Consider the following 24921-nt stretch of genomic DNA (forward strand, 5'->3'; position numbering starts at 1 on the left):
CCCCTGAGGAGTGCATCACTTCAGACACAGACCTCGATGATTCAGAAAGGTCCCCTGGATCACCCTCTTGAGGATGTCTCTTTTGCAGACATCCTAGAAATCCTTAAACAGAGAGGTGGCTGGAAGCCCATCAACACTTCTGAGGATGATTCTGTGTATCTGGAGGCATTCGGGTCTCTCTCTTCCGCCTCTTGGGTGTCTCCGCCTTTCAGCTAACTCATGAACGTAGTCAGTCAGAAGGCATGGGGCTCTCTGGACTCAGTAGAACCTGTTCCTAGGAAGCCAAATAAATTCATCACTGCGCCTTCAGATAGGGAGTTTGTCAGTAAAGGTGTTCCGGTAGATGCTGTGGTGGTGGCTGGAGGATCGAGTGTTTTTTTGCAAAATTGGATATGATGTCTCTGAATCTCTTCTTAGTCTCTTTTTTGGATATGGTTACATGCTTAGATATAGTAACTATGGTATCTGCAAACAAGATCTGGGTAATCTTCCCTGAGTGTTATGGAATAGAGTGTAGCCACAAGCCGGTGGAAGCTCTTTAGCTTTTGTATAAGGCCAAGTTGGAACCAATTGTCAGTTCCGAACCCAACCAGCAGCAAATGAAGGTGAGATGGACAACAAACATGGAATGTTATGGAGAGTACATAACTTCTTATTTGGCCTTAAAAAACTGTGTATATATGCATTAGGGCAAAGTATTTTATATTATATAGCATGTTTTGGTTTACTATCAAATGTTCGACATGACATTGTTCGAATGTACAGATGTCCGAACCAAATGTTCGGAAATCTGTACACCGAACAGTGTAAAGGTCAAACCAAGCATTTCAGTGCAGTCGAATTTCGAAAATGTCGACTACACTGAAATGCTCCTACCCACCCAACATACTACAACTGGTTTTTGCAGGGGGGCAAGCCCCCACCTGCACCCCCCTACTTATATATATAAACTACGAGATCGCTGTACAGTGAGGGTAAGGATACATTTCCCCATCCCCACTATAGTGCAATTTGCACCGCAGTGTTGGAATGGACAACAGCGGCCATTCGCTCTTGTCAGCTTCGGCATTCTGGTAATCGCCCTAACGGTTCCACTGTCTGGTTTTCACACATAGTTCATTCGTCTAAAAGACGAACGAACATGTGATAGTAAACCGCATGTTGTATTGTGTGTGTGTAAGGTAGAGGTAGGTGCATTGGAATCAAAAGTTGGCTCACTAAGTGTCAATTTCCAGCAGTGCTGGAGATCCAGCAGAATTATACTGTCTTCTTTCCCTGGTGTCAGAATCGTTTAGCCTTTTCTATTTTGTGACTAAATCTGCATGCTCTTTCTTTTAGAGGCACCCTCTTACTTCCAGTATGTAAAGCACCTTCTCCTTTTTACTTAGTGAGAGCACACTGCTGTGGTATTGACTTATTCTCTTAGAATCTGCAAGCCAGTGTGAGTGCCTGCATTAGTTTCTATATCTGCATTTCACATTGAGAAGTGTTTATTATTTGTGTATTCATACACTTTACTGTCACTGTTCTTTTCAGAGCAGTGCTCATACTGTACTGTTGTTATTCACCTCACACTTTATGATCATTGTAATGTAATGTAATGTAATGCAGTATGGATAGTTCGGCAAGGTGCTTTATGCCTCCCTTTGGAAATCACATCTGATTTGATCCTTGCATACATTTTCAGAAGGCTCAACTGTTACATGTACGGTAGTACTGTCTCTACTTTCTGTGGTGAGTCCTTACTCTCAGCAGTTACATATATTATAGGGATACATATTACGTTGTCGATCCGTAACAAGTTTGAATGCCATATTGTCGAACCCATATGTTCAAACTTGTAAAAGTTTGAACGTTTCAATGGGGATTTCCATTCAGTGCGGAAAAGGAAGATTTCCTTTTACTGCACTGTAGTGCGATCTTGGAGTTGGTATATTTAAAGAGTGGGGGATGCAGGTAGTTTTTTTGATGTTTTTTGAAATTTTGACAGTTTGAACGTATGGGTTCGATCATATGGCATTCAGTTTTTTGAAAGTTTGACAACGTAATATGAACCCATACAATAGCACTGCCTCTGCTTTCTGTGGTGAGTCCTTGAGCCCGACTTTTACATGTATGGTAGAACTGCCTAAGCATTCTGTGGTGAGTCCTTGAGCCTGACTGTTACATGTATGGTAGCACTGCCTAAGCATTCTGTGGTGAGTCCTTGAGCCCGACTGTTACATATATGGTAGCACTGCCTCTGCTTTTCTGTAGTGAGTCCTTGATCCCGACTGTTACATGTATGGTAGCACTGCCTAAGCATTCTGTGGTGAGTCCTTGAGCCCGACTGTTACATGTATGGTAGCACTGCCTAAGCATTCTGTGGCAAGTCCTTGAGCCCAACTGCTACATGTACAGTAGCACTGCCTCTGCTTTCTGAGGTGAGTTCTTAATCCCAATGTTTCTCTGATGGCATTTCCTACTCTTTCATGCCAGTGTCCACTACTTTAACTTATGTTTAAAGCAATCACTCTTGTATGAAATCATGTGAATGAATTCAGTTTTTATAAGCATATGTTGAAAACTTACCACTTTCCTGGTTTGTTTTAGGTTCTGAATGGCACTGGGAATCCATAGATGGCACCATTACACTACCCATGATACCACCTTCCTTTTCTGATATTTTCCGAGAATATGACCTCTGCACCACAGGAGAGGCTCTCTCTCATCTATATAATGTTGACTACAGGCTGCTGGAGGAACTCATACCTCACATCCGGGTGTTTGCAAGAGTTGGCCCAAAACAGAAGGTGATTGCTTTATTTATGTAAACCAGTGTGTCATTTTTAAGTACCTGTTTGTTTCACTAACAGTATCTTATTCTTATTTTCTGATGTTTACTTTGTTTATTAAATATCATCAACCTTTTCTTCTGACACAGAACATGCTTGGTCCTTATGTTTCATAGCTGACTTGCATATAACTGTATCCAGGGAAAGTACAAAGAGATAAGAAAACTTCACCCACCACCCGACCCCCAGGGAAATCCTTACTAGCATAACCCCCCCCCCCCTCAAAAAAAAAAAAAAAACAACTGTTAGCAGGGATCAGGTTATTGTTAAGATCAAGAGCACAGCCGCATTAGGACCTGACTATGTCTTGGACTGTTTCCTAAATAGCCTGTCAGGACCACTTGTGTCACTTTTCAACTACAGCCTCAAAACAGGCAACGTACCAAGAGAATGAAGGATGGCAGTGGTTATTCCCCTTCACAAGGGTGGATCATCAGCTGACCCTGGCAACTACAGACCTATTAGTCTAAAATAACTATTCTAATGTGCAAAGCCATGGAACAAATTATCATGGAAATGATCGACAGACATTGGCAACCTACAGGCACTGAACCCATCCTAGCTTGGTTTTGTAAGGGGAATGTCATGCCTAACTAACCTGGTAGACATTTTTGAGAATGTAACCAAAGCAATGGATAAAAGAAAAATGGTGCATACTGCTTACATAGTTCTGGCTAAAGCATTGAGTACAGTACCCTATTTGGGTATTGTAGACAAACTCACTGAACTTGGCATACATAATTCGATGGATTGCCAGCTGGCTTACAGATAGGACCCAAGAAGTCAGGACTGGAGAGAACACAGCCACCTCTACTAAGAGGAAGGTGGCCTGGGTGCAGTCCTAGGAGACCTGTCTATACAAGGCGAACCTGCGGAAGGAGGAGGGAGCTCCTAAGGCAAAGGAGCTCAGGGTCAAGGAGAGGAGTGTATGGACTTATTTAGATCTAAAGCTATGGGATCCAATGCCTTAGGAAACTTGGCTGGAGGCTTATCCAACGACAAGGAAGCAGACTTCCCCAGGGAACATTTTCTACTCTCCCTGTCTTCATGGTGCTTTTTGGGAGGGAGTTAAACCCCTGAAGAAGAAGATGAACAACTTGCTGACAGAGGTAAAAGGCCCTTCAAAATAAGCTTGTTCCTTCTGTTGGCCAGTGCTCTTTGATGGAAGCCCTCACAGATAATACAAGAGGCATCCAGGTGAACAAGGCCAAGACAATATACAGCATCAGATAAGAGAATCTTGTTCCCAAAAGAAGTGAATTTTTTGAAACCTAAAGATGTCTTAGACACCTCAAAAACATTAAAGAGGAAAGGAGGAAGAAAAGAAAGATCAGCAGTTCCCACCAAGAAAGTACCAGCAGATGCAAGAAAGTTGATCTAAATTAAACTAGCGCCCTTTTTTTTTTTTTTTTTTACAGAGTCAGAAAGTCGGGTAGAAAAAGTAAGGGAGTTACAGTAAACGAGGAAAAAAACACTGAGCTTACAATTAAAGGCCAAATCTTTTAACTGGAGCTCGAGATGATGGAAAGCAATGCTTCTAAGAGCGGCAAACGAGATCTGAGGTAACCAGGGAGGAGTCAGGCATTGTGGTTAGGGAAGGAGCTTGAGCTTCAGAGCCTAAACTTTTGAAAGTGGCTCAGTCAGATCTTGGGTCAGATCAGAAACCCACAGGAAGAATGAAAATGACAACCTCAGATACCATGATAATGATTCTTGCCATCTGGGTAAAAACTCTGCAAAGATAAGTCGTCTAAATAAGGAAAAATGTGAAATGTTGTTTCATCTGCAGCAGGCTATGACAGGAGCTATGCATTTTGTGAACACCCTTGCAGCTGTAGATAATCCAAATTGTAATGCAGAAAACTAATGTGACCTAGAAACAGAGAATCTTAGATATTTCATGAAGCCTGTGGCTTTGTGAATGTGGAAATAAGCATCTAGTGTTACCACTTGTATAGCTCATGGGAGGACTGAGGGTAACAGGTTCTGTACGATCATCATTTTGAAATTTGTAAGGCAGGTTCAAGTACTGGTCTCCAAGAGGCCTCTCTCTTTGGAACCAGAAACATTCTGGAATAGAAGCCTTAGACCAGACCTTTGATTTACAGGGACTGGTTCTTTGACTTACTGGTTGTGTAAGGACAGAAGAAATGGAGAAAAATATTTGATTTGGTTCAGAGGATGGGGTGGAATTCCCCAAAAGGAGGTTTTTGTATCCAGTGCCACCTGCAACCCTGCACCACTTTGTAACACTCAAGAGTCCGAGACAATCCTCTGCCAAAGGGGTATGTTGAGGTGCAATTTGTGGAATAGGTCTGAAGAGATACTGGCCTGGAGGGTTGTGAGGAATGCTGGCACAGTCATTATTTGCCCTCCAGGCATCTGTTTTTCCAGCGTCTTATTTTCCAGAATATGGATGGTGTTGCTTATTTTATTTATTTATTTATTATTTTATTTATTTATTGGGGGGGGGGGGTAAAAGAGGGAGGCCTATAAGATTTTTTTATTGGGGAACATGAAAAATGTTAGGAACTCCCTGAATCACTTTCCCTCTTTCATTAAATTATTTGAGAACCTGGGTGGCAGATGAGCCAAATAAATGAAGTTCTTAGTCAACTGCTGCACCTGTGAAGCCTGAGATGCTTCTTCAGACAGAAAGAAAGTACTGAAGAAATCATCAGTCAGAATGCTGATTTCCCTCCCTGGGGTGAGCCAATCAGCTGGCAGAGTGAAGTTGTGTGGGTAGGAACAGCTTTATGAAGCTGACTGGATTTTTGTTTCCCAGGCAAAAGAAAACTTGTTTTAATCTTACTGTTTCTACCCTGTCCCAGGTATCCAGACATGCTTTAAAGAGTGTGCATAATTATGCAGATACTGCTACTGCTGCAGTGTTGAGAAGATATGCTTGGGTACATAACTAAAAGTTTGCTGATGAGGTAAAGTTTTAAATATTAGATTCTGCTTTAGATAAGAATGGCAGGCAGATTGTCAGAAAGTGAACGTAAGTACTACAATGTAAACACATGTCCTTGCACACACCCCCCCCCCCCAGGAAAAAAGAAAACTTTCAGTCACAAATTTAAACGTTTACACAAGCAGAATAATATCCATCCACAACCCTTTTTTACACATAGGGTCAGGATGTCACTTTAACATTGACAATTATCAAGAGCCAAGGTTCAGGTAGCTAAAACAGTAATCCCTGGCAGGAAACCTCTGGTATTGATAAATAATACAGAGTTTCTTAAAGGGGAAATAACAGTTGTAGTCAAAAAATTAAATTAAATACATTTTTTTGAAAAGGCAGCAATTTCTGTGTGGAGAGGTTCCCCAAGTGGGACCTAGCTGCCAGAAATGAAGCTCTTGGCCAACTGCTGCTCCTGTGAAGCCCAAGAGATGCTTCTTCTGAGACACCAAAAAGTATTGAAGAAGTCTTTGCTCAGATTGCAGATTTCCCTTCTTGAGGTTGGCCGGTCAGCTGTCAGAGTGAAGGGGTGGGGGAGCAACAGCTTTGTGAAACTGTTTTTTTTTTTTTGTTTCCTTGATGAGACTTATATTATCTTTCCCATTTTATTAGGCTACAGAGGAATTTAAACAAAGAACTCTGTAGCTTGGTCCCAGAGTCCATGTCTGATGAGGACAGGAGATCCTTTTCCTCCAGACTGGCCACTCTGCAGTCTATATCTAATGTGTCCATGAGTTAATCTCCCATGCTGTATCTCTAGGGCCGTCTGTTCCAGCATTACTATTAGACATGATGCTTGGATGAAGCAGTGAAACTTTGCAGAACCTTTCAAGCATCCTTCATCGATACCCCTTTTGATGGATCATGTTTGTTTGGGCCCACCGTTAGAGACACGTGGATGTCACTGGTGACCAACCTTCATATCAGTGTCCTGGAGATGAGAGCAGTCCTTATAGCATTGCAGGCATTTCACAGCTTCCTTCTTCCAGGGACTGTTGTGATATAAGTGGACAATGTTGGTAGTATGGTACATCAACAAACAAGAGGGAACCAGCTCCTACCCCTTGAGTTGGGAAGTAATGAGAGTGCGACAGTGGGCAATCTCTACTAACCACTTTCTGATTGCAGAGCACATTCCAGGGGAGCACAACATTCTAGCAGACAGGCTCAGCAGAGTCTTATTGATGCCATATGAGTGGTCTGTGAATCAATCAGTGGCGAACATGATTTTCCACAAATGGGGTCAACGTTGGTACAATCTCTTCATGTCTCCCCACAACAAGTGCAGCAGGTTCTTCACCTTGATCCCTCCTCAAAGACAGTCACCCAGGGATGCTGTGTTCCATGCTTGGCCTCCCAGATTGCTTTATGCCTTTCCTCCTCTCCTCTTAATCCTCGAGTGTCTTCAGAAAGCTTCCAGGTTGAAGAGCAAAGTAATTCTCATTACTACTCCTGGCCTCGACAAATCTAGTTCACCTTCCTTTGGTCTCCTCTGATTTGTCCTCCATGGATGCTCAAACATTGTTGAGATCTACTGTTCCATACATCAGGGCAGACCCACCTAGATTTCCCAGGTCTGAAACTAACCACATAGTTTCTCCAATTCCAGTGATGGCTAGATCTGCCAGGCTTTCATCCCCAGTCCGAAACATTCTGATCTCCTGTCATAAATCTTCAACTAGAAGTATTTACAAGAGGAAATGGAAAAAATTTTTATATTTGGGCTAAACAGCAAAATTCTGATTCTTTTACTGCTCCTGTTCCTGCAGTCCTGGAGTTTCTTGCTCATAATTTCGATATGGGGGCTGAAAGAATAATAGTAGCTGTTGCTAACATGATTATGACACTGCCCATAATTGGTGGGACATATTCAGAGGATGGTCATCATCCGAGACCAAATTGCTAAATTAGTTAATGCATCCTGTGTTAATAGTTTTACGGGTCATAATAATAATGACAGTTTAAAATGGTTTAATATGCTGCAGGTTACAGAGTTGCAATAACTCAGCAAAGTGGTAAATGCTGTAAATGATAATGCTAATAAAACAAATGCAGTCTTTAAAGTTTAGTCAATTCCTCCAAAAAAAATAAAATAAGGGAGAACTGAAAGAATAATAGTGACTGTTGCTAGCATGATTATTAGCTTGAATAAAAGCTGCAAGAATGATATGAAATATAAAGGGTTAATTTAGGAATAGTATAAAATGCTGAAAAATAAGTAGTAAGTGTGCTGGCATAGCTTAATTAGATATTGCCATCCATGTAAAGGAGTATGTTATTGAGAAACAAAGTCTGTAAAAATAACTGTGCAGATGGCAGCTGGAAGGACATAAACGAAGTAAAGGGACGTAGCATGAAGCAAGATAAAGTTAGAACATCAAGTTTCAGATAATGCTGGAACACCACGTTTCAAATAATGCAAGACTGAGTTTCCTTGGACCACCGAACTACAAAGAACCAAGGACAAAGGAACAAAGGAAAACTGTTATACAAAGAAAGAACTGTTATACATCAGACTTTGAGAAAAAATATCAGACTTTTTGGTATAAATATGAGTGTGTATAAACAAGCTGTGGGAATTTGCCATAGAGAGCTAACAGCATCTGTGTTGCATGCTTGTAGATCCGAAAGGAAAATGTAACAGTAAAGCGTATTAACTGAAGCAGTGTCTGTGTATTTATTGTACTTAGTACAATACAGTAATAAGACTAGTTGGTTACAATAAATAGTTAAATATACTGTGGTATGCATGCATGTAAATGCAAGTAACAGAAAGAAACCAACAGAGGGGAGTATATCATTTTTTCAGGGGCCAGTCATTCAGCTGTTAAAGCGCAGTTGGCAACCATATCGAATTTTCATATATGAAAGAATTCATCCATTTTGGCCTCATCAAAATTGTGTAAGGCTTTTCTTCAAGGGACTTTCCTTTGTCGTCGTCCTGTCAAGGATCAAACACCTCCCTGGGATCTAACTTTGAATTTACAGGCTCTGATTCTGCCCCCTTTTGAAACCTCGACCAAAGTAGACTTGAAATTTCTATCATGGAAGACATCTTTTCTGGTGGCTGTCACTTCGGCAAGAAGAGTATCTGAATTACAAGCTCTGACATCTAAATACCCTTACCTAATTTTTCATATGGACAGACTGACATTACGTACTAATCCTTCCTTTCTTCCCAAAATGGTGACTGAAAACAATGTAAACCAATCTGTTAACTTACCGGTATTTTTCTGTCATTTCCAAAACAATGGAGAATATACTGTTCACCTGCTGGATGTTCGCATACAGTTCCATTTTTACCTAGACATAACTAAAACTTTCAGTAAATCTGTCCAGCTTTTCATATCTTTTTTCGGATGCAAAAAAGGGTAGACCAGTTGCCAAGACCACCTTAGCTAAATGGTTAAAGGATTGCATTTTGTTTGTTTATGAATCCAAAGGTGTTCCTATGTCTCATCAAATCACAGCTGACTCTTCTAGATCTATGGCAACTTCTCAAGCCTTTTGGGCCAAAGTTTCAATTGATGATATTTGTTCAGCTGCCTCATGGTCTGATTCCCACACTTTCATTTCCAACTACAAACAGAACATTGTTTCCAGAAGTAGAACTGCTTTTGATTCTGCAGTGCTCCAGAATATCCTTCCATGAAGGCCACCTAAGGTTATTGTAGCTGGGGACTCTGTCCCACAGGTCGAGGAAGAATGAAAATGACAACATCAGATAAAGAAGTTATGTAGTTACCATAACATTCCATCTGTGTTGTCTTCTTCATTCTTCCTCTACCTTCTCTTCCTCCTTCCCCCTGTCCCTTTGTGAATGATCTGACAGATATGCTTGTAGGAACCTCTGTTTCTTGTTGAGCTCCTAGTCTTGCTTTGTTCTTTTTTGGTAACTGTCAGAATTGTTGTACACTGCATATATTATGCTATAATTGGTAAATATGGTAGCAGCAAACTTGATCTGAGGTAAACGGGGGGGAGTGAGGCATTATGGGTAGGAGAGGAGCTCCAGCTTTGGAGCCTAAGCTTTTGAAAGCTGCCGAGTCGGATCTGAGATCGGATCCGAAACACACAAGTCGAGGAAAAATGAAAAAGGCAGCACAGATAGAATAGTGTAGTAAGTACATAACTTCTTTATATGTATCTTCTGATTAATCTGGTCTTCCAGTTAAATATTGCAAAATTCTCATTGACCCTGTCTCACACAATTCTGTTTCTCAGTTGCCTTAAAGGTTCTGCTCTTCAAAAGCAATTTTTGACACTAGAGAAGGTAGATTTTTATCTGAAAACTTTCCTGAACTTCTCCAATCAGTCTCAGACTTCTACAAGAGAATGTCTCAGGATGTTCATTATTGATCACTGCTGCAGTAGTCTTGGCTGTATGGTTATATCCTGCCTAGGGTATAACAGCCGGACAGTTTCCATAGTTTCAGGCCACCTTCCACATGCCAAAACTGTTGAGTAGCTGTGTGCTGACTAAAAGACAAACATGGGTGCAATGCCCTTCTGAGCTGTACTGCCACCACAGAGTACACTCCCCTGAGGATTTCAAGTATTCGCAGTCAGCTTATGCTTTCTTTGCTGGACAGACAAGTTCCCTTTTGTGAAAAAAATTCCATTTTTTTTCTTAATTTTGTCGATGTTTTATTACTTTCCTCTTCTGGAAAGTTATTTTAAAGCTAGGAATGTTTGTTTTAACGGACTGTATTGAGACTGTCAGGTACTTTCAAACAGAGTGTTTTTTTCCTGTCAGTTTAAAAGTAGTGTAAAGCAACTGAAAATGTGTTTTATTTATTTCGGTTGTGTGGTTGGCATAATGTTGTAAAGTGTGTTTTACCATGTTTTTTTCTGTCAGAAAAGTAACTTTTGTGAACTGGCAATGTTTATCGGCAATTGCTGCTCGTTACCCCAAGAAAGAGGCACATTTTCAACTTGACCATGGAACTGACTACTGGTCCCATGGTTGCTCCTTCTTCCAACCTCAGAAAGGTAAAGAATTAAGCAAACAACCTTTGCCACCACAGCAGGCTAGCAATTTGTCTCAGCCACTGTGGCCATTTGTTGTACCTCAGACCACTTGTTTTTTTATCTCAAATCCGTCTGTTGAAGCGTCTACAGCCACTGTGGACCAGGGGGTTAGCCACATCCTCTGCAACTGTTTGGGTCCCCTCAGTGGGAAAGGGAAAGCCATTCTTGTCTGTTCTCTTAGAGGGAGCAGGAAGATGTTCATTGTGTTTCACTGTTGCAGTCATTACATTTGGGTAATCTGCTGCCAGGTTGCCCTCAGTCGGCCTGAATAACGTTGGTTGCTGTCCCTTCTTCCATGACGTCAGGTCGCCAGGGGTATAAAACATGCAGCTGAAGTCATTACATCAGTCTTTCTTGCCGCGCGGTGCCAGAAGCAGTTCGCAAGTGCTGGTCGGCTGACTCCTGAAATTTTCGTTTTCGTGTTTCAGAACCGAAGTCTTCAACTTAAAGCTAAATTCCCCGTTGGGGAAACTTTTTCTTGCTCCTTACCGATGTCAGTAAAAGGTAATAATTGTATTACTTGTGGGAAGCAAATACTTCATAAGGATTTTCATTTGTACTGTATACTTTGCCTAGACCCTGACCATGACGTACCTTGTTGTCGGTTTTGTGCTTTATTTAATCAGCGCACTATCCATCGTCGGTACATTTTTGCTTCAAATTATTTCGGTTCTCAGTTTAATTATCCAGAAATTACGTCGGTTAGCCATCCGACTACCGGAATACCAAAAAAACGCAAAGAAAAAGACAGAGACAGGCCATTGAGGTCCAAAACTGCTGACGACGCTTCTCCTAAGCCAGTCGCCAGTTCGCCGGTACTCAGTGAAGCGCTTTCGCAGCCCCTGATACCCACTACTTCAGATTCGCAGGCCTATACTGAGACCCATTCAGAGTCCGCTATGCCACGAGATGCTTATATGGAACCCGTGGATGTCTCTACCTTGGATGGGTCCGGAGCCGCTGAGCAGGCACCGGCTTCTGAAGGTGTATTCAGGCCTACAGACTTGCATATTAAATTGACTCCAATTTCAGTGCTAAGGCCTAAATCTTGATCTGTGTCTACAAAAACAACCCGCAGGCCAAATGTTCAGGCCCCAATGCCTAAAAAACAGATGAGCAAAATGGCTGAAAATTTAATTACTCTAATCAGGGGTAGTCAACCCCTCCCCCCCCTCCAAGAGGCCTAGGATTGGATTTGACTTATGAGTCTTCTGAACTGGACTCTGTTTCTTCTGACTCTTCTAATGATCTGGATTTGTCCATACCTACTTATGAGGACTCTGATGCAGAGGATTCCATTCCCTCTGCTTCTCCACCTGAGGATTTCTCTTTTGGGGAAATTTTACATACCTTAAGGGAGCATTTCCACTGGGAAAGTCAGGATGTCTCTGAATCCAAAAAGAGTCTTAGGGATTTCCTCCTCCTTCCTCTGCATAGGCCTTTGGCTATACCTCCTGTACTAGATATTGTTGATGATATGTTTTCGGAATCCAGTATGGCCCCTGATTCCTTGCCTCCAGCCCCTAGCAAACCAGACAGGTACTACAGGGTTCCTGAGTCCCACAAATTCCTTTTCAAAAATCCTGTTGCGGACCCTGAAACCATTTCTCAGGGGCCCAAGGGCATTAAGGCTTCTACTGCTAAAAATCCTACCCCTTGTGATAGAGACTCCAGGGCGCGGGATAGATGGGGTAAAAAGGTTTATACTTCTGCAACCTTAGCAATCAGGGCTTTAAACTGTCAATTCCATATGCTAAAATATCAACAGCATATCATGGGACTGCTTAAACAGAAAATGATGTTGATTTCTGACTGTGTGGAGAATAAAGACTTGCAGGATTTATTGCATTCAGCTGAACAAGTTGGCAAACATACTTTGCAATGTGGTTTTGATTCCTTAGAAGCCTCTTGTAGGGTTGCTGTTACTGGATCTGTGCTTAGAAGGCATGCTTGGCTTAAGGAGCAATCTCTGCCTGATCATGTTAAAGCAACACATTTGGATGCTCCTTTACAGCAGGACCGCTTATTTGGCAAGAAGTTCTAAAAAATATGGAAGATGAAGCTAAATCTATGCAAACTGTGAAAGATTTCTTACAAGTGCAACCTCCTAAATTTAGTAGGCATTGGCTTACTAAGAACTAGTCCTTTCCAGCTCCTTCCAGAGCCACTACAGCCAAACCCAGACATTTCAAAACCACCAGGTTTCAGTCCCAAGGGACTTGCAGAACTAAGCAATGTGGTGCTTCCACTTCCAAATCTGGAAACAACAAGGCACCACCCTATGGTAAACAGTCTCAGTGACTTCCCTTTGAAATTACCAAGCACTTACCTCTTAGCTGCCCCTTTGGGGGGAAAACTGGCTCTTCATTCAGGAAACTGGCAACTTATAACCCAGGACAAATGGGTTTTAAATATAGTGTCCCAGGGATACAGATTTCATTTCCACACGCTGCCAAATCCAAACGGGTGGCCAGACCTGCCCTCAAATCAGTGGGCAGAGGCTCAGAAACAAGTACTTTCCTCCTAAACAATGGGGGCTATTCAACTAGTACCAGAAGAGGAAAAGGGACAAGGTTTCTATTCCAGACTTTTCCTGGTACCCAGAAAAGACAAATCATGGCGTCCAATTCTGGACCGGTCTACTCTAAACACTTTCCTGGACATTCCAAAATTCAAGATTTTGACTCTTCACCAGTTACTTCCTATGCTAGACAGGGATGCCTGGTTGGCAACTCTCGACTTAAGAGGCTTATCTGCATATCCCAATCAGGGAATCTTGCAGAAGATTCCTACACTTCAAAGCAGGCTGCATGCATTATCAGTTCTCTGCACTGCCCTTTGGCTTGTCTACTGCATCCAGGGTATTCACAAAGTGTCTGGCTCCAGTAATTGCATTTTGCGGGCAAAGAAATATTCAAATATATCCATATCTGGACGATGGTCTAATTCAGACAGAAAACCAGGCCATTCTTCTAAAACATCTGGCGTTTGTAAAAAGACTTCTAACCTGTCTAGGGTACACCATAAACGAAAAGAAATCTCAACTGGTACCCTCTCAAAAAATTACATTCTTGGGTGCAAGCTTGAATACAACTGCCCAGATGGCTTTCCTTATGCCAGAAAAGCAAATTCATTTGTTGACTTACTTCAAACAGGCGACCACAAAAACCCTGCTATCTGCAAGGCAAATACTGCAAGCCTTGGGGTTCATGGCCTCATGCATTCTTCTAATTTCATATGCAAGATTGCATATGAGGAAACTTCAGTGGTACTTAAAAAGTTTATGGAGTCAACATCGTCACAGCCTGGAAACAATGATTTCTATCATACCTTGCATGCGCCTAGAGTTCCTATGGCGGGCAGAGGCCCACCACCAAAACAAGGGACTGCCATTCACATCACCCCCTGCCGCCCAAACCCTAACTACAGATGCATCAGACTATGCATGGGGGGGGGGGGCCCTCATCTGGCAGGGAAGTGCATTCAGGGCAAATGGAGCCCAAATCAAATGCACCTTCATATCAGTCAAAAAGAAATGCTAGCTGTACAGAATGCACTGACAGCCTTCAAGGACTACCTTCATCCAGGACAATTACTGATAAAGACGGACAACACCACGGTTATGTGGTACATAAACAAGCGGGGGTACACATTCCTACCCCCTCTGCAGACTAGCCCATGGCATTGTGGAACACGGCCTTGAGCTACCAAGTACAACTACAAGCTCAATTCCTGCCAGGAAAGCAGAATGTTCTGGCAGACAAACTAAGCAGAAATCTCATGGACCTTCATGAATGGAATCTGGAACCACGGATTTTCAACATGTTGACACACAAATGGGGAGCCCAGACATGGATCTTTTTGCCTCACCTCAGAACTACCAGATGGACAAAGTTTGCACAAGACCTCATCACAAAAAAGCCTGGAAAGTGGATGCTCTGTCCTTCAGTTGGAAAAACCTGTCAGTCTATGCCTTTCCTCCTCTGCCTTTGCTCTCCAAAGTTCTACTAAAAGTCAAACAGGACAAACCAAAAATGATTTTGATTGCTCCAGACTGGCCTCGCCAACACTGGTACCCACTCCTGTGCAGTGTGTCACACATTTCTCCATGGCATCTGCCTCAGGCACCTTCCCTACTGTCTCAGCAGGAGAACCAAATTCTGCACCCTCAGCTCCAAACATTGAATCTTGCAGCTTGGTTAATCACTTAAATTCACCCTTAGCATCCCTCAGCAAACCTGTGATGGATGTCATTTTGGAGGTGAGAAGACCTAGTACTAGAAAATCTTATGCTGACAAATGGAAAAGATTCTGTGCCTGGAATCAATCTCAAGGAATGAGCACAGTGCCCAATTTACCTCAGATTTTGCAATACTTAACTGAGATGCTTCATAAGGGCCTGTCTTTTTCTTCCATAAAAATCCATGCCTCAGCCATTTCAGCTCATTACAACACAGACCCCCCCCCTTCTCTCATCCTCTTCTAAAGCAGTATCTCAGAGGGGCCAAAAATTTGAGACCACCCAGGAGAGCTCCAACACCTGCCTGAGACCTTAACTTTGTGTTGGAGAAACTCACTCTACCTCCTTTTGAGCCAGCTGCAACTGCAGACTTAAAATTTATTTCCCGGAAAACAGTCTTCCTTTTAGCAATCACTTCAGGTAGAAGGATATCTGAATTACAGGCCCTTATGGCAGTGGAGCCTTTCATCATCTTTCATGCAGAGAGGGTGTCACTCAGGACCAATCCGTCATTCATGCCCAAGGTGGTAGCCAGTGTGGCTCTTAATCAGTCCATTCATTTGCCAACTTTCTTTCCCAGTCCACAGAACAAGGGAGAGTGGATCCTGCATTAATTGGATGTGCACCGACAACTTAGATTCTACTTGGACCGGACTAAATCTCGAAGAAAATCTGAACAACTGCTGGTAGCATTTGTTGCAGGGGCAGAGGGGAAGGCTATTTCAAAGCAAACCATTTCTAAATGGATAAGCCATTGTATTCATTTCTGTTATAAGCACCATGGAAAACCTATCCTCCAGGGGATCAGATCTCATTCCACCAGGGCTGCATCTACTTCAGCAGCCTTTCTCTGAGGTGTTCCTACCAGGCATATTCCAGAAGCTGCTACCTGGAGTTCAGTTCATACTTTCATCAAGCATTATCACTTACCAGTTTTCTCTAAATCCAGAGCTGGCATTGCCACTGCTGTTTTGCAGGGCCTTATAGCTAGTCCTAATGCTGTAATAAATCCCCAACCTTAGCTCAATCTACTGAAATGTAATGACTGCAACAGTGAAACACGATGAACATAGTACAGTTGTGTACACTTACCATAAATGTAGATGTTTGAGTGTATTGACTCTTGCAGTCCTGGGTACCCTCCCTCCAGCCCCCTGCTTTTCTTTTACTATACCTCTTCTTTCTTTTATTATGCTTAAAAGTTGGTGTATTTGCTTTTGTTTGGAGCTATATTTTTGTGTTTCTTGTATGTGTATGTGTATATATATATATATATATATATATATATATATATATATATATATATATATTGATATTGATATTGATATTTTTGCTCCCCATTTGAAGGGCACCTGACATCTGGGGCAAGAAAAATTGATGTAATGGCATCGGCTGCATGTTTTATACCCCTGCCGACCTGACGTCATGGAAGAAGGGACAGCAACCAACACAGGACCCAAGACTTTGTTAATCAGGCCGACTGAGGGCAACCTGCCAGCAGATTACCCAAATGTAATGACTGCAACAGTGAATACACTCGAAACATCTACATTTATGGAAAGTGTACACAACTTTACTGTTTCCCTATAGTGTCAGAATGCTGTGCCTACCCTGGGGAAGCCGCTGCTACCATTAACACAGTTGGTCCCATTTTTCATGTCAAAAAGAAACGCAGAATAATTTATGTTCTTCGTGTTTCATTGTTGCAGTCATTGCATTTGGGTTATCTGCCTGCAGGTAGCCCTCAGCTGGCCTGAATATCAGTCTTGGATCCCTGCGTCAGGTGCTGTCTCTTCTTCCTTGACATCAGGTCATCAAGGGTTTAAAGCATGCAGCCGATGCCATTACATCAGTTTTTCTTGCCGCGTGGTGCCCGAAGCAGAAGCAGTTCGCATGTGCCAGTTGGCCGACTCCTGAAATTTTTATTTTCGAGTTTCAGAACCAAAGTCTTCAAAAAAGCTAAGTACCCCATCGGGGATCCTTTTTCTTGCTCTGATGTCAGTAAAAGTTAACAATTGTATTACCTGTGGAAAGCAAATACCTCATAAAGATTTTCATTCGTACTGCATTCCTTGCTTAGGCCCAGACCACGACGTCCCTCGCTGTTGGTTTTGTGCCTTATTCAATCCTCGGACTATTGGTCGTCGGTTCATTTTTGCATCAAACTACTTCAGTACTTTGTTTAATTATCCAGAAATGTCTTTGGTAAGCCATCCAACTACAGACATTCTGAAAAACGTAAAGGTAAAGACAGAGACTGACCCCATAGGTCCAAAGCTGCCGACAACGCTTCCGTTAAGCTAGTCGCCTGTTCGCCGGTACTCAGTGAGGCGCTTTCGCAGCCCCTGATGCCCACTACTTCAGATTCGCAGGCCTCTACTGAGACCCATTCGGAGCCCGGTATGCCGCGAGATGCTTCTTCGACCATGGAACCTGCGGATGTCTCTACCTTGGATGGATCCAGAGCCGCTGTGCAGGCACTGGCTTCTGAGGGTGTATTCAAGACCTACTGACTTGCATTTCAAACCAATGCCATCTTCTTCTTCATGGCCTAAAACTCGACCCACGCCTAGGAAACCGACGTCCAAACTGCATGGTCAGGCCCATATGCCTAAAAACAAATTATAAGAATGGCTGAAGACTGTATTACTTTAATTAGGGGAAGCCAGCCTTCACACTCTAAAAGACCTAGAACTGATTTTCCTTCTGATTCTTATCAGGATTTGCCCTTATCTACCTATGAGGATTCTGATGCAGAGGACTCCATTCCCTCTGCTTCCTCTCCAGAAGATTTTTCTTTTTGGTAAAACCTTGCACACTCTTAGGGAGCATTTCTGCTGGGAAAGCCAGGATTACTCTGACTCCAAAAAGAGGCTTAGGGAATTCTTACTACTACCTCAACACAGGCCTTTAGCTATCTCTCCTGTCCTGGACATTGTAGATGATGCCTTCTTGGAATCTAGCCTGGCCCCAGACACTTTACCTCCGGCTCCCAGAAAACCTGACCGGTATTACAGAGTACCTCACTCTCACAAGTTCCTCTTCAAGAATCCTACTGCGGACCAAGTTACCATTTCCCAGGGGCCTAAAGGCATTAAGGCTACTACTGCCAAAAACCCTACCTCCTCTGACAGAGATTCCAGGGCCTTGGGGGTAAGAATGTATGCACTTCTGCTACCTTGGTCATTAGGGCATTAAACTGCCAGTTTCATATGTTAAAGTATCAGCAGCATATTATGGGACTGCTTAAACAGAAAATGATATTGATTCCTGACTGTGCTGAAAATAAAGAATTACAGGATTTAATGCATTCTGCTGAACAAGTTGGTAAACATACTTTGCAGTGTGGTTTTGACTCTCTAGAAGCATCTTGCAGGACTGCTGTCACTGGGTCTCCTCTTAGAAGGCATGCTTGGCTTAAGCAGCAAAATTTGCCAGATCATGTTAAAGCTAAATTACTGGATGCTCCCTTAAACCAAGACAGCCTGTTTTGCAACAAAGCAGAAGTCCTTAAAAAGATGGAGGAAAAAGCTAAATCTATCCAAACTGTTAAAGATTTCCTGCAAGTACAGCCTCCCAGATTTAGTAGGCATTGGCCTTCTAAGAATTGGTCCTTTCCTGTCTCTTCAGGCCTTCTCAGTCCAAACCCAGGAAGAGCAGACCACCTAGGCTACAGTCTCAAGGTACTCACAGGCTTAAGCAGTGGGGTGCTCCACTTCCAAAGCTGGAAGTAGTAAGACACCCCCCTATGGAAAACAGTCACAATGACTTAACCTTAAACCTTCCAAACCTTGCTCAACTGCCTGCTCCCTTGGGGGAAAGATCACCCTGCATACAAAAAACTGGGAACTCATTACCCAGGACAAATAGGTTTTAAATGTATATAAAGAGAGAAACAGCTTCAGGTAAAACCCAGGTGCACAAAACCAGAACTATATATAACCAAAAATACACCGAGGTACCACACAATCACGTCTTTAATAACACAAAAAAATAAATAAGAACAGTGGTGAGCGCTTTCGCAAAACTAATTGCTTTATCAGATGGTTATTAAAGACGCTATTGTGTGGTACCTTGGTGTATTTTTAGTTATATATAGGTTTTAAATATAGTTTCCTAAGGATACATATTCCATTTCCACACCTTACCAACACCAAACAGTTAGCCAGACCTACTCCCAAATCAGTGGGCAGAGGCTCAACAGCAGGTTCTCTCTCTTCTGAGTATCAGGGCTATCCAACCTGTCCCAGCAGAAGAAAGGGGACAAGGTTTTTACTCAAGACTTTTCCTGATACCCAGAAAAGACAGCTCCTGGCATCCTATCTTGGACCTCTCTATTCTAAACACCTTTTTGGTAATCTCAAAATTCAAAATGCTAACACTTCATCAGCTGCTTCGTATGCTAGGCAAAGATGCCTGGTTGGCAACCTTAGACTTAAAGGAAGCTTACTTGCACATTCCAATAAGGGAATCTTGCAGGAAATACCTACGCTTCAGAGCAGGCTACATCCACTATCAGTTCTCTGCACTTCCCTTTGGCTTATCTACTGCGCCCAGGGTATTCACAAAGTGCCTAGCTCCAGTCATTCCATTTTGCAGGCAAAGAAATATTCAAATATACCCATACCTGGATGATTGTCTAATTAAGGCAGAAAGCCAGGACATGCTACTAAATCATCTGGCATTTGTAAAGAAACTGCTAACTTCACTGTGGTACACCATAAACAAAAATAAATCTCATCTAGTATACTGCCAACAACTTGTATTCCTGGGAGCAAGCTTGAACACAACTTCCCAGATGGTTTACCTCACGCCAGAGAAACAAGTTTATTTGGCAACCTACTTCAAACTACTGGCCACAACGATCCAGCTATCTGCAAGGAAAATCCTGCAAGCCCTGAGGTTCATGGCCTGTTGCATTCTACTAATTCCATCTGCAAGACTGCATATGAGGAAACTGAAGTGGTATCTAAAATGCCTATGGTGTCAACATTCTCAGGACCTGGAATCAATGATTCCTATTATTCCTTGTATAAAGACAGAGTTCCTTTGGTGAGCAGAGGCCTGCCACCACAACAAGGGACTGCCATTCACTCTCCCCCCTGCCGCCCAAACCCTAACAACAGACACATCCAGACTATGCATGAGGGGCTCACTTGGCAGGGCAGTGCATTCAGGGCAAATGGAACCCGAGTCAAATGCACCTGCATATCAATCAAAAAGAAATGTTAGCTGTACAGAATTCCCTGACAGCCTTCATGGACCACATTCTTCCAGGACAATTATTGGTAAAGACAGACACCACCACTGTTATGTGGTACATAAGCAGGGGGGAACCCACTCATATCCTCTCTGCAGACTAGCCATGGTTCTGTGGAACACAGCCTTGAGCTACCAAGTGCACCTACAAGCTCAATTCCTGCCAGGCAAGCTAAACTTACTGGCAGACGACCTAAGAAGAAATTTCATGGACCCACACGAGTGAAAACTGGAACCAAAGATATTCAACATTTTGATTAACAAATGGGGGAACCCAGAGATAGACCTGTTTGCCTCCCCTCAGAACTACCAATTGGACAAATGCTGCACAAGGACTCCCCACAGTCAAGTTTGGGTCTGGCTCAAGGTTCAATTCAGGCTGTTGATCCTACTTGTAAAGTAGTTTCTGGTAAAAGAATGAGAGATTGCTCTTTTCCTGAAAAGTTTCAAGATTCTGAATCTGAACAGGAAGATGCAGGGACAGATGCATTTCTTGTCTGTTTTCTAATTCCGTCTCAGGAAAGCTCAGTTTCTGATCTCCCTGTGAGAGTTTCTTTTTTACTGAGACATTTGCTAGACTCTCCCAGTATTTTCAGTGGGAGAACACCTAGGTTTCTCACTCCCTCAGAAAATGCTATGAGCTATTACAAAAGGATTTTTCTGAACCTGTACCCATCCAGTTCTATCAGCTTTAGAGACATGTGTGTTACTGCTTGCAATATTCATGATAACCATCTGACCCTAAGTAGGCAGATAGAATGTATAAAGTTCCTCAGAATTTTTAATTTTTATAGACTATTCACAAAAGTGACCCAGCAACTGCAGCTGTAGTGGATCCACTGCTGCCAAGCAGTTATTTAATTCCAGTCCTACTGTTTCTGGTAAGGATGAGGAAATTATTGATAGGTATGGGGGGAAAAGCATATACTTCTGCACATAACAATAAATGTCTGAATGATTACTGCTACAGTAGCCACCCCCTCCCTCCACCCCCTTTGTTTTTGGTGTGCTTTTTATGCCAGGGTATGGACATTTATTTTTTGGTGATCCTAGCATTGTCCTTTCAGGGCTCAGCCTTCCTCTCTGTGCTGGCAGGAAAGCTGTGAAGGGCGTCTCACCAAGACTTGTCTTTTAGTCAGCTCAGCTCGAACTGGTTAACAGTTTGGGTGCTTGGAAGGTGTACTGAAGCATTGGAAGCTGGACAGCTGTTATACCTGTGGCAGAGTATAACCCATATAGCTAAGGCTACTGCAGCAGTGATCTTTTGAACATCTACTGTTCTGGTAAGTTCATCTTACACAATTGTACTAGCCAAGGGTTCATGGCTTCTATGGTTGTCATGAGTCCCCTAGCCAGGTTGCACATGAGGAAGATGCAGTGATTTCTCAAAAGCACATGGATCTAGCATTTACATCCTCTGGAGCATCAAATTCCAGTTTTGGGGAGTTTCTGAAAAGGGAGCTGCATTAGTGGAGACAACAAATTCAGCTGAACCCAGGCCTCCCTTTCTCTCCTCAGTCGACAAGCCAATCTCTCACCATAGACACTTTAGATTTTGCTTGGGGAGCTGTTTCCATGGGGTAAAGGCACAGTGCCTCTGGAGCCATTCAAACAGACCAAACCACGTCAGTATAAAGAAGAGGTGGTCTGTGATCATTGCCTTGAAATCTGTCTTCCACCTATGGTTTCCAGGACCTCTTCAAGTAATTACAAACAATACCATAGATGTGTGGCACATAAATAAGTGGGGAGGTACAAGCTTTGCACCCCCTTATGCAGGCTAGCTTTGATGGTTTTGAAGTTAGCTAATAAGTATTCCTTAACCCTCCAGACATATTACATTTCACCAGATTAAAGCTTAGTGGCAGACTAAGCTGAGCAGGTCCAGGACAAGACTCTCTTGAACAGAAATTAAATGAGGGTTCTTTCCAGAATTTGATCTAGTTGTGGTGAACACTTCAAATACATCTGTTTGCCTCCTTTCAAAACTTACAAGTAAAGAAATTTTGCTCTAGGGCAGGTGTATTTTTCAGGAAGGGAATGCACTTTTATCCTTTTCTACCCTTTCACTGATTTCCAGAAGGATTCTCAAAAACCAATGGTCGTGATCTCCTTTTGGCCCAGGCAGAATTGGGTCTTGCTTCTTCTGGAATTGGCCATGGGAAATTACCACAAGACTTCTCACAAACTGGATCTACTTACACACGCATGGGGGAATTTGATACCCCTCAACCTCAATGAATTTCCTTCCTGGTTGATTCAATTCTAGTATCTACCTTTTAGGCATTTACTTCATTAGTACATGTTTGTGATAAAACAGCTTCTGAAAGGAGTTTTCCACCTGAGACTTCATCATAACCAGGTTGCTCATCCTCCTTTGGATCTCTCAACTTTGCACTGTAGAAGCTGACTGTGTCACCTTTTGAATCTGCCCATCAAGCCAATTTAAACTTCTTGACTTGGAAAACTGTGCTCATCATTGCTCTGACATCTGCAAGAAAATTATCTGAGTTGCAAGCTCTCATGGTGGGTGATCCCTAGCTGATTTTCCACAGGGATAGGATCTCTTTAAGAACAAACCCCTCATTTATGCCCATAGTGGTTTCAGGGTTTACTTTGAATCAAGCCATCAATCTCCCAGATTTCTACCTAGAGCCTAAAATCCAGGGAGAAAGGATTCTGCATACTCAGGAAGTACATAGACCGTGCACATACTATGTTAACAGAATTAAGCCCTTTAGAAAAGCTGATCAGTTATTGATTTCTTATCAACGGACAAAAAAAAAAAGAGCATGTCTAAACAGACAGTTTCCGGGTGGTGGTACTCAGTTGTTGCTTTTTGTTATTCCCACCACGGCAAATCCATTTCAGGCAGTATCAAGATACATTCTGTAAGAGCTTTGTCTTCTTTAGCGGTGTACTGGAAAGGGTGAAGTCTAGAAGCATTCTAGAGGCAGTTGCATGGTCCTCCATAAATATTTTTACAAAGCATTACAAAGTGGATTTTTTTTCTAGGTCCAGGGCTAGATTTGCTAGGACCATTTCCCATGGACTACTGTATCCATATCCTTTCTCCTATCAGGTTGGAACCGACCCATATAGCCTAAATGTTACTGCAGCAGTTGGAGCAATGAACATAGTAGAGTTGTGTAAGTTGCTCTTACTCAAAGATGTTCCAGTTCCTCACTGTTACAGTATCTGCACCCACCCTCCATCCCCCTACTCTTTTATATAGTTGTAGATGGGATGTAAAGTAGGGTTCTTTGTGCCCCTGCTTTGTGTTTTTGTTATTTCATTTTTTTGGGGGGTCTAGAATTGTTAAGACTCCTCAGTCTGCCTCTCTCTCTCTCTGTCTGGGCAAGAAAGTTCTGAAGAAGTCTTCTTTATAAGGATTCCCCACCTTGGGGTTAGCCATATAGTAATTGTAAAGGTTTAGGGTGAGGCATGGCTTTGTAAAGCTGGCCAGTTTTTGCTCCCTAGACAAGGAAACAACCTATATAGCCTAAAGGCTATTGTAGCAGTCAGTAATTTGAACATCTACTGTTATGGGTAAGTGTAGTTTGCATAACTTTACTTTGTATTGATGTAGTTAGGCAGGATATGAGGTTCATGTGCATACCCATTTAGTGAGTAGATAACTGTTTGAGTAAAATATTTTGTTTGATTTATTCTTTATATATGGTGGGAGTACATTCCATTGCTTTACATAATGGACACTGTATAAGGAGTCGCATTGTCAGTTTCCTGATTTAGCTACTTTTAAGAGATTTTGTGCTCCTGATCTTAGGTTCTTGGGGGATATCTAAAGTAGTAAGGTGGGCATATATTTGGTTTGTACAGAGTCTTATGAAAAGTGTTTAATTGAATAAGTGTTACAGTTCTAGCCATTTTATTTTTTTAAGCGCTATTCAGTCATAGGTTTTATTTGAGACCTTTGCAGCAAATTTTGTGATCTTGTTATATGTTGTCTTGAACTTGTATTGGTTGGTTTGGGGAATATTAATGTTGTTGTTGTGTCTTTCAGCTTTTCCCGGTTAGGGGTCGCCACAGCGGAACTCCGGTCTGCTAATGATTGGCAGTAGATTTTTACATGCCAAGTTGCCAGCCCTGACGCACAACCTTCAACGAAGGTACGCCCATTCACGCATGTCTCCACACAGAAGACGCTCTAGCTGAGAATGGAACAGGAGAACATCTTACTGTGAGGCGACAACGCTACCGCAGCACCACCACCATTTGGGGAATATTAATAATGATGCAAAAAGAGCATAGGAGGCTTGGTAGAAATAGTTTGTATTGTGTTTACTCTATACGAGTCTGCAGATACTGTTTAGACCTGTAGAACATGCCAAGTTTTTTATGGGTTTTTGAGGTGACATAGTATGTTTTTCAAAGTTTGTTTCCTATGATAATGCCAAGTATTTTTGCATGAGTAACATGCTTAATTATTGTCTTGTCTTTTCAGGTGATTGAGATAGCACCTGAAACAAATTTGAATAGTTTAGTTTGGTTGGCATTAAGTATGAGTTGCAAGTCTGTGATCCTTGATTGATTGATTTGCAGTTTAACTGGGAAAGTCCACTGGACCATGC

The 24921-nt window shown here is 42.3% G+C and overlaps 1 protein-coding gene across 1 annotated transcript in view; it reads left to right on the forward strand.

The window, feature by feature from the left end:
- ATP13A1 (ATPase 13A1) overlaps nucleotides 1–24921 on the forward strand; it is a 1617817-nt gene that overhangs the window by 942299 nt on the left and 650597 nt on the right. The window contains exon 18 of the mRNA XM_044084778.1: nucleotides 2593–2792. Coding sequence (XP_043940713.1) covers nucleotides 2593–2792 — 200 coding nt within the window. The remainder of the gene's footprint in view (nucleotides 1–2592; nucleotides 2793–24921) is intronic.

Source organism: Protopterus annectens, chromosome 9.part0, assembly GCF_019279795.1.
Source record: "Protopterus annectens isolate FY-2018-M chromosome 9.part0, PAN1.0, whole genome shotgun sequence".
NCBI lineage: Eukaryota > Metazoa > Chordata > Ceratodontiformes > Protopteridae > Protopterus > Protopterus annectens.